The following is a 10,380-nucleotide window of genomic DNA, read 5'->3' as shown; positions in this document are numbered from 1 at the left end:
AATTTTTTTTACCATTATAAAGTATATTACATTAGCTTTAATTTAAGATATATATAAAAGTGTCAGACTTTCCGGAAAACTTTCAAAAGTTAAGTTCCAAAAAAATCTACTTTCTACATGCATTTTTAAGATTTAAACCCCCCTTGTATATAAGGAAATAGTCCGATTTAAAAAAAAGTATGTCGAATAAAAGATGCACATAAATACACTTCTCATGAAAAAATTGTGTTGATCCACACATTTTTCAAAAAGTTATAGCATTTTATAGTTAAAAATGTAAAATACAAAATCGAAAATTTTCACACGAAAATAGCATTCGGTAGCCATTTTTACCATGAAGTCCAGAGGTCAAATTTAATTTTTCCATAATAAAGAACATTACATTAGCTTTAATTTAATATATATATAAAAGTGTCAGACTTTCCGTAACATTTTCAAAAGTTAAGTTGAAAAAGTTAATTTTTTGTGAAAAAGTTGTCTTTTTAAATCCCCCCTGTGGGCAGGTTAAGTATCAGATTTACAATAAATATGTACCAAATGAAAGATAAAGATATCAAGCATCTATAAAAAAAATTATATTGATATGTTCATTTTTGAAAAAGTTACGGCAGTTTTTATTAAAAAAAATTGAAAAAATTTCGAAAATAAGCGATTTTTAAATTTGTAATTTTTTTGGAGGTTTCCCCCATTTACGGGGAACGAGGGAAATTTTTTCAATTTTGAAGGGTAATGTCTTCGACTAGATACGATTTGTGATCTTTTGACGTATCGTTGAAAGAAATCCGTTCGGTGAGAGCTGAGAAAAAGTGGTAACAGACACAAAAAAAAAAACACATCATAGTAAAACCAATACCTTCTCAACTTCGCATCGAAGCCAAAAGAAAATATGAGTACATTTTGCTTTTGGATAATCCACTAGTTTTTTAAAATTAAACATTATCTATAGATTTGCATCGAATCGTTTATTATGGTAGTGATTTTAATCACTGTCAGATATCATCTATACTTGTCCACAATGTGCCGCAACCCCACTGTGCTAACGTTTTTTTTTTTTAATTTGCTATTTTTTTACCATTGTAAAGATACATATAATATAAATTTTCAAATTGTAACCATATAATATTCTATTTGTATTTTAATGTATTTTTTACATTTCGAATAGTAAATTTAAACACTTGGTGATATCATTATTGAAATAATTTTAAATATTTGATTTATGAAGTCTAACTGTTATAATGGCAAATGTATTAAAATCTATTTTTTTGTTTTTACGAAAAACATTATTTTAGTATAAATAATTATTATTTGCAATATTTTAGTATAAATTGCAACACAACATACGTAAAATTATTCAGCTAAAATTTTAACATTTAAAAAAACATTTTTTAAGTTGTTATTTTCTTTAAATCATTATAATGCATTTAAAAACTATACTAATATTTTGTGCAGTATGTTTTTTAACCGATACAATGGTAAGTATTTCTTTAACTATTTATTTATTTTTTTTTTAACAAATGTATTACATAAATATTTGAGGGTGACGGACTTAATGCAATCCAAATACAATGCTTGCAAATATTGGTAAAAAAGTATAATGATAAAGATAAAATAAATAAAGTGATAAAAGCTTTTAATGTCATTGAAGAATACAAATATAAACCTGCAGGTAATTATTAAATATAATTTTTAGCTTTGTTTTATTATTATAAATTTTTATTAAAAAAGATTCTATTAGGATTAGACTCTCAATTTCTCATAATTTTTATGGCTTTTGTTAGTTACATATGTAACTCAATGTAACTGTTATAAAATATTATACATGTTCTCCACTTATGTGTTATGGAGGTGTGCATTTTATTTTTTTTTAATGGTAACATACATATTTCAATAGGCTATTAAAAATAAAATTATGTGATTAAGAAAACCATTGATCAATAACATCTTTTGGACTAGTATTTCAGAAGGGAAATGTCCAGTGATAAAAAAAGCAGGTATCGCCCTATTACCGTCAATACTTTAATTTGTTAATAACTTCTGAACTAATGGTCTATAAGTTGTTATCGACTAGTCATTTTCTAAATTACAAAATTTTCTATTTTATAAGTTAGGTAAATATGTATGTTTCTATTTAAAAAAATATAGTTGATATCGTAGGTATCAAGTTAATATAAGTGGGAAATGGTTTTTTGTGACGCCGCTATCATAGATATGCAGTATTTATTGTCAATTATGACTTTATCAAGATTTATGTATTCTGTATTGTCTGTTGATGTATTTATTGACTCAAAAAAATATGCCTTACTACCATTAATAATAAACGCTCTGTATTTGTGATAATGTCATCATAAAAAACCAATTAGCTACCGGTATTTGTAATTCCTTGTGTGTTATACATGTATATTAACTCAACAATTTGAAAGTTTAAAGTGTTCTATATTTTATAGATACAGAACATAAAAGAGTTTATGACATTCTACATTTTATGCATACATTTGATAAGACGGGTGATAAAATAATACTAACTGGTGATGGACATCCAGTAAAATCATACATTATTAGTTCATTATCTTTTTACATGACTCAATAATAAATTAATTTATATTTTTAGATAATAAAACTGAATATAAATGTGTTGAANCACATTTGATAAGACGGGTGATAAAATAATACTAACTGGTGATGGACATCCAGTAAAATCATACATTAATTAGTTCATTATCTTTTTACATGACTCAATAATAAATTAATTTATATTTTTAGATAATAAAACTGAATATAAATGTGTTGAATAGGGTGTTCAAAACTTGTTCTTCATTGAACATAAACAACGATGGTGTTATAGAGAATGAGAATTACCATCAGTTGATTGATTCATTAGGCTTCAGTGGTCTTATTAATGATGTAATTATAAATTTATTTACGTGTTATTTTGTAGATATTATTATTCAGGCTAATACATACGAATTTTACAAAAGAATTTAGAACCACTTATGTGTAAATTTTCAGTAATTCTAGATTATTAACACGATGTATTATGATAACAAACGATATTTTATAATCATTATTTTAAATAAATTCAATGATTTTATATATAAAAGATATCAAGATTAATAGGTAAAAGACAAGTAAAATATATAAGTTTTTTTAATTTTTTGGTTAAAATTGATAAATATGGTGATTTTGAAAAGTTAATATGACATATTAATTATTTAATTGTTCTTTTTACATGAATCATTTGATAATGTGATGAGTATTTTACTAAATGTTATATAATATAGATAAAATGACCAGCCAATGTCCAAAAATTGACTGATCTCTTTTGAGTTAAAATAATTTGGGTCTTTTCCTTGGTATATTTAATTATTTCTGAAATACATTTTTTAAAGTTTATTATTCAATAGAATTCAGCTTTTCTTTAATTTGTATGTGTTTTTAGCTATTACAGTAAATGCATATAAATATATGTCATCAAAAAATGGTTGTATAAATTTAAAGTAATTGTAAATATTTAATCCTCTTCATTCATTTCTTCTGGATTAAAAATGAATTTATAAAACAAAATTTTTTTTTTATTTTAACATTTTTTTTTTAAATATAACAATTTTAATTTATATTTTTGAAAGTTTTAGCTTCGGTACAAAGCTGAGAGAAATTAATTTTACTAAGATGTGTTTTTTATGTCTTTCACCACTATTTCTCAGCTCTCACCGGTTCCAATTTCTAACAACGATACGTCAAAAGAACAAACATCGTATCTAGATAAAGAAATTGCCCTTGAAAATTGAAAACAATTCTCTCGTTCCCTTTAAATGGGAAAAATTTCCAGAATACTTTAGATATTTAAAATCGGTATATTTGGACTTTTTTTAACTGCCATAACTTTTTGAAATGAACGAAGTAATATAATTTTTTTGAAAATTTGTAATGAATAAAAGGAATGTTTCAAAACTTGAAACATAAACTTTTTATTTAACTTACGAAAATAGATTTTTTTCAGCTTTTTTTTTTCAAATTTTTGAAAATGTTACGGAAATACTGCGTTTTTTAAACATATGTTAAATATTAGAACTTATTTTACATAATATAAGTTAAAGAAAACAATTTTTTCCCGGCGACTTATTTTCTATGAGCAAAAAGCCGTCGAGGTTGAACAAAAAATATGGGTTAATTTTGCTATTGGAATAGAAATTTGCCGTTTTAGAAATTCTTATTTTGAATACATAGACTTCAATTTTTTTAGAAATAAATACATTTTTGAGATATTTTCTTATTTTTTTATTCAATTGAAAACTGACCATGTATTATTATAGTATTACAATACTCATTTTAATTCCTAATCATCACTTATATAATATAAAGTCAATTAAGTACAATTTCTCTTTTTATTTTTATCTGTTCACTATTCGGCTCTTAATTTATTTTTTAAAGCTTGATCCGTCCCTAATTAATAGTTTTAAATGTTTCACTGAATTTTATTATTATGGAGAGCTTAGCTTATTGATCTTATACTATTAATGGACTGTTATCACCTTTTTAGATAATAATCTGTGACACGACTTACGTCGCAAAAATGTGGTCGACACTGGTTTTGAGGGTAGAGACCCGTGGGCCGTTTATTAAATGAGCGACAACAGATTATTTTAACAAAAATAAAACAAACCGAAAAGATTAACACAGTAATAATAATCTTCGCATAATATCGCGGCACTTTCGCTGGCGTCGACGACGCGATGTTCGGCGTAATCCTTGGACGGCAAAATGGGTAGCAGCGTTGTAGGCGACGGTGCGCGGGTGCGGTTCGGCTGTCGACGTTGTCGCTGACACAACGGGAGGAAGACTCTCGCACCATTTGCGGCGGGTCGTCGTCGGCCGTGCGGCATTTGCTGGACTTTGCACCGTAGCGTATAACACGCGGTGTTGGTCAGTCAAATACTCATAGTAGGGCGACGGCTGATAAAGGTGGCACGAGTCGCGGGGCATCGTGTATAACGAAGCGACGCGGGCCGTGTCANGAATTCGAATGTATTGATTCTCCAGTTACCGATGTAATGGAGACGCTTATTTTTAAAATAAATTTAGTATTAACGTCAACTACGTCCACAAATAGTATGCCTGCTTCTATAACGCCTCAATCACAATATAACACATATTTATCTAATGTTGATTTGCCTAAATTTGATGGTAATCCCGAAAAATGGCGTTCGTTTTATGAAAGATTTGATTCTTTTGTTTCCTCTAGAAATATTAATAAAATCGACCGGTTTCATCTATTATTATCATGTTTATCTGGTCCGGCGTTAAACACAATAAAATCTTACCCACTCTCTGCTAACTATGATGACGCATGGAGCGCTCTTATGGAGCGGTATGAAAACCAACGACTATTAGCATCAGTACATTTGGATAGGTTATTTTCGTTCAAACCAATAATGACAGAATCATTATCAGCCTTAAATGATTTTATTGATGTTTTTAATGACAATGTAACAGCCATAAATAATCTCGGTGTGGAAGATTTATCTGGGTTTTTACTTTTTTATATGGGTGCTAAGGTATTAGACGTAGACACGCGTCGTTTGTTTGAGGCCAGAGTATCACAATCTACAATTCCAAATATAGACGACCTGATTTCTTTAGTTCGACAACGCTGTAGAATTTTAGAAAATATTAATTCATGTATTGTACTTATAAGACTATAAAATTTGTAATCATGAAATAATTAAGAAAATAGGAATTGGTGTTGCTTTTGGAAAAATTCAATAAATCTACTAAAAATTTTACACTATAGACATACACCTAAACAAAAATTTCTATTAATCCATACATTTTTCAAGAAGTAATATTAGTATAAAGTCGAAAAAATAAAATATTAAATAAAAATGTTAACGCAAAAATAGCATGTTTTTTGACTACTGAAGCCATATATGTGTAATATTAATAATGTTCAATTTAACATTGTTTCAAATTCAGAGTATTTCAGGAACATTTTCAAAAGCTAAGTTGAAAAAGTTACCTTTTTGTGAATAGCTGCTATTTTGATTTCCCCTTTGGCAGATAATGGTTTAGATTTTTAAATATATATATATCTAATACAAAGGAAATACCTAAAGCATTTATAAAAATATAAATAAATAATTAAATTTTAATATTTAGGTAATATTATTGACATACTAGAATTTTCAAAAAAAATTGTCATAATTTCTATAAAATGATAAAGTAGTATTATCTATACAGTGATATAAAATCATTAAACATATATTTTTTTAAATTTGGTTTGATTTACCAGAAATCCGGTTGGTTAAAATATAATNTGATTTATCAGAAATCCGGTTGGTTAAAAGATAATGGTATTGAAATATAAAACAAAAAAATTATCTAGAATACATATTTATTTAAGAATTCAGATAACCGTAAAAATACAAAATAGTAGGGTCAATCCATGCCAAATCATCCAGAAGTGGTTGCACGACCACCTCATATTTTTCTGAAATTTTCAGGGTTTATTCATTATGCTATATTTAGATTAAAAATTTTTTTTTTTTTTTTTTATCTTCCCATTTTTATGGCTATTTCAATGTAAAAAAAGTTAAAAATAGCTAGATCGTTAAAAAACACACAGATTATTCAATTTCAATTCAATCAAGTTAAAATTTTAGATTTGACCCTATTATAACTTAAAGTTTACATTAAAAAAAAAAATACCATAAGAAGTCTTAAGATATCATTAACTGACATTTATGAAGACACAATATTCTAACTACTAAGAAAACCATGATTATAAATATTTTACATACAATATTATCATAATAATTTTATTTATTTATTTTTTATTTTCGAACTAAAATAATGAACTGAATATTTATAACGTGTCTAATAATTATATTGAATGATATACAAAAAAAATTACAAAAATGTGGTTTAAAAACAACAAAAAACTATCATTAAATTATTTGATTTTTACTGATTTTCTAATGCTAAATTTTACATGTTACACATTTTTCTAAAACTTCAAATTTTTATGGTGTATAAAACAGATATATATCTACAAAACTAAAAAAAATTTTTTTGGAAATTAGGTTACCCAACAGAGATATTGCACATAGAATACACGTATTTTTATAAAATTTCTAACTTTGTAAGCCTCTAAATCCCAAGATAATTGTTTTAAATATTTGAAATTTAGTTGAAACATAGATTATACACTATACAATACCACATGTAAAAATCACAATAAAATAATAACTTCTTAATGGTTTTAAGTGAGCTCAAAAATGCCAATTTTCACAAAAAAGCGCCATTTCTTGAAAGTCATTAAAGTTTAGAATTTCACATAATTTTTTTTTTTTTTAATGTAAACTTTAAGTTATAATAGAGTCAAATCTAAAATTTTAACTTGATTGAGTTGAAATTGAATAATCCGTGTGTTTTTTAACGATCTAGCTATTTTTAACTTTTTTTACATTGAAATAGCCATAAAAATGGGAAGATCATAAAAAAAAAAAAAAAATTTTTTAATCTAAATATAGCATAATGAATAAACCCTGAAAATTTCAGAAAAATATGAGGTGGTCGTGCAACCACTTCTGGATGATTTGGCATGGATTGTCCCAGTATTAAAAAACTTTTATTGGAATATTTTACGAGATTGGCAGAGTCCATTAAGAATCAGTCGGTCATCGAATATCGGTCGCGATTTTTTTTCCTGTTGAGTGTTCGACGTATCGATAAATTGTTCGTTCTACCTACTTCATTGAATAGGTTTATTTACGATGCCTTAATTAAAGTCTGTACTCTTGGCTCACGTTTCTTTAGTTAAAAGAATCGTATAAATTGTTAACCATACCACAAAATTGTAGTGATTATTATTAATTTTTTTTTTTGATAAACCAGTGTAATAAACGGTCACGACTCTTTACAACCTTAACATCTATTTAGTTTACCTCCTTTAACTGGGTCATCTCCGTCCTACAGACACTTCACTATCTACTGGATACATATTACACATTATTTATAAAGTTGCATTTTTAGCTTATTTACGATTATAATCTTGTATATTCTGTAGTAAGCTTAAGTAAATTATCATTATATCATTAATTATCATTTTCTAGAAATTTTTCTACATTAGCCTTTTTCAATAATCACTTTTTTGTTGAATAATCTTCATAAACTTCCAAATTTTCGTCTTGAATTGTCCTTGTTAACAATCAAGTTTTTGGTTTTATAATTTATTCTATTATCGAATAATGAAAAAAATACATACTCTTTATTTAAATAAAAAAAATGGTTAATAATTTTACCTACAGTTATGTTTGATATATTTTTAATAATTTTTCTATTATTGTGCAGCTGTCTTAGAAACTATACATCATTCAGAGGGTCTTCATTAGTTGTAAAAGACAAAAAATAGTATTTAGCACAATATGAAAAAGAATTCTTATTAAAATGTTTAAAATATTCTAAATCGTTTTAGTATAAATTATAATAAAGACATTTTTTTCTTTTTTTGTAAAATTGAGGAATTAATATATGTGTTTATATTAACAAATAAGACTTGAGAGAATGAATCACTTTTCCACGGCTTAACAATTTTTTTTTTTAAGAAAAACACATGATCTATTATTTCTATCTATCACTACGTAGTAATATCACATACAAATGCTTGTACATAATTTAATAAGGAACATTCTTCTATTAAATAAACTATAAAACGTATTTCAATACCAGTACCTAAACTTATTTCTGAAACACCTAATAATTACTCCACATTTAGACCCTTACCTTGTTAGCTTACTCACAATTAATTTAGCTGATGTTTTAATGTATAAGCATCTCTATGCAACTAAATTTGCACTTATTAACACAGCTAATTATTTAAATCCTTCTAATTAATATAATCAATATATGATTATTGATTATTGCGTGATTATTATTATTATTATTGATACGTAAACTAATAATTATTAGTTTACGTATGAATAATAAATAAATATATCTAAATCAAAAAATATGTAACTAGCAGAATGTATTATGTACAGTATATCACTATAAATAATTATTTAAACACCAAAAGTGCATACAAATGATTACTAAGACTTCTATTTTAATGATTAATTACAATAAAAATACAAAAAAAATAGTGATTTTAACGAAATTTTTAGTTTTTTCATAAATTTACTGTTAAGAGTAATTATAAAGATTCTGATCACTTATTAATCTAAAAAATTGAATATTTTTCCCTCATTAATATTTTCTATTTAATTATATAAATTCTAAACTTGGAAGTTGACCTGAAATTGTGTTTAAAAGTTTCAACATTTCTTAATTATAAACTATCATAAAAGCAACTTAAAGAATCAAAAAAATATGTTATGTTTAATGAATACAAAAACCAATAAGAATAAATTTGATTTTATGACAAATATTGACTTAATAGTGCCACGTTTTAATGAATTTTAATAGATTAAAAATTTTGTAAGTAATTTATTTACATTTAAATGAAAAAAATTTGCTTTGTGTCTGTTAAAATTAGAAAGAGAAAAATAAGGCCCACTCTAATACTCTTGTTATTAAATACCCTCTCTATTTGGACGTAATACTATAAATTATTTTTTAGATTTTAGAAAAAAATACTGAATGATTGGCATATAATCTTTAGGAAAAAATGTAATTATTTAACAATTTATTATAAAAAATCTATTATTTTATTTATATTGTTATGTTTTTTAGATAAATACGATTTAAGTGAAGTATTAATAGAATTATTAGAGTTCCAGGCACAATTGTATAACTGGAAACTTGGTAAAGTAGAAGATCTGGAAAAATTCGATAAATTTATTGAAGAAATCTTAAATGATGACACTCCTGATCAAATAATGCCTGCACTACAATTACTATTAAATAATTAAGTTGTAATTTCTATGTCCAATCATTTATTGTATTTTATTAATATTTTTATTGCTTTAAAGTAATTTATATCTCGTTTTTTAATTTATTCTTGTATTAACAGTGTACTCTTTCATTTGTTTTTTAGTCATATTTAAAATAATCCAATAACGTTATTATATGAACGCTATGTGGGTTAAGTTTCATTATATGTCCAGTTCATGTTGGCGTCTACTTTTTGCATATTGTTATAAATATTTAAAAGACACGCTTATTAGAAACATTACATACTGATAGTAGACTACACAAATAGAGTCAAGAAATTCATAAATAACAAAGAAAAAGTTGTAACGTAATAAAGTTATCATGAGTATCAGGTCACAGGTAACTGTATTCAAACAGTGCGCGTCGTACATCCGTAGGTTCAGTGTTGCACATACACACATAATTATTGATTAATTTGATATATATTTCCTACCACCTGTGATTCTCATGCTA

General features: G+C 25.6%; 1 protein-coding gene across 6 annotated transcripts in view; it reads left to right on the top strand.

The window, feature by feature from the left end:
• Positions 1-10,018, top strand: part of LOC126905977 (uncharacterized) — a 26,363-nt gene extending 16,345 nt beyond the window's left edge. For 3 of the 6 annotated variants that reach the window (XM_050686191.1, XM_050686192.1, XM_050686190.1), the window contains exons 7-12: positions 1,450-1,472; positions 1,537-1,666; positions 2,445-2,539; positions 2,761-2,901; positions 9,621-9,663; positions 9,727-10,018. In XM_050686191.1, coding sequence (XP_050542148.1) covers positions 1,450-1,472; positions 1,537-1,666; positions 2,445-2,539; positions 2,761-2,901; positions 9,621-9,663; positions 9,727-9,905 — 611 coding nt within the window. In that variant the 3' untranslated portion in view covers positions 9,906-10,018. Of the gene's footprint in view, positions 1-1,449; positions 1,473-1,536; positions 1,667-2,444; positions 2,540-2,760; positions 2,902-3,436; positions 3,457-9,613; positions 9,664-9,726 lie in introns of those variants that run through there. The other 3 variants (XM_050686193.1, XM_050686194.1, XM_050686195.1) reach the window with 3 other exon arrangements.
• The last annotated feature ends 362 nt before the right edge of the window (positions 10,019-10,380 follow it).

Source organism: Daktulosphaira vitifoliae, unplaced genomic scaffold, assembly GCF_025091365.1.
Source record: "Daktulosphaira vitifoliae isolate Bord-2020 unplaced genomic scaffold, ASM2509136v1 Scaffold_4, whole genome shotgun sequence".
NCBI classification, from domain to species: Eukaryota; Metazoa; Arthropoda; class Insecta; order Hemiptera; family Phylloxeridae; genus Daktulosphaira; species Daktulosphaira vitifoliae.
Note: the sequence above shows the minus strand (reverse complement) of the source record. Positions and strands in the feature narration are given on the sequence as shown.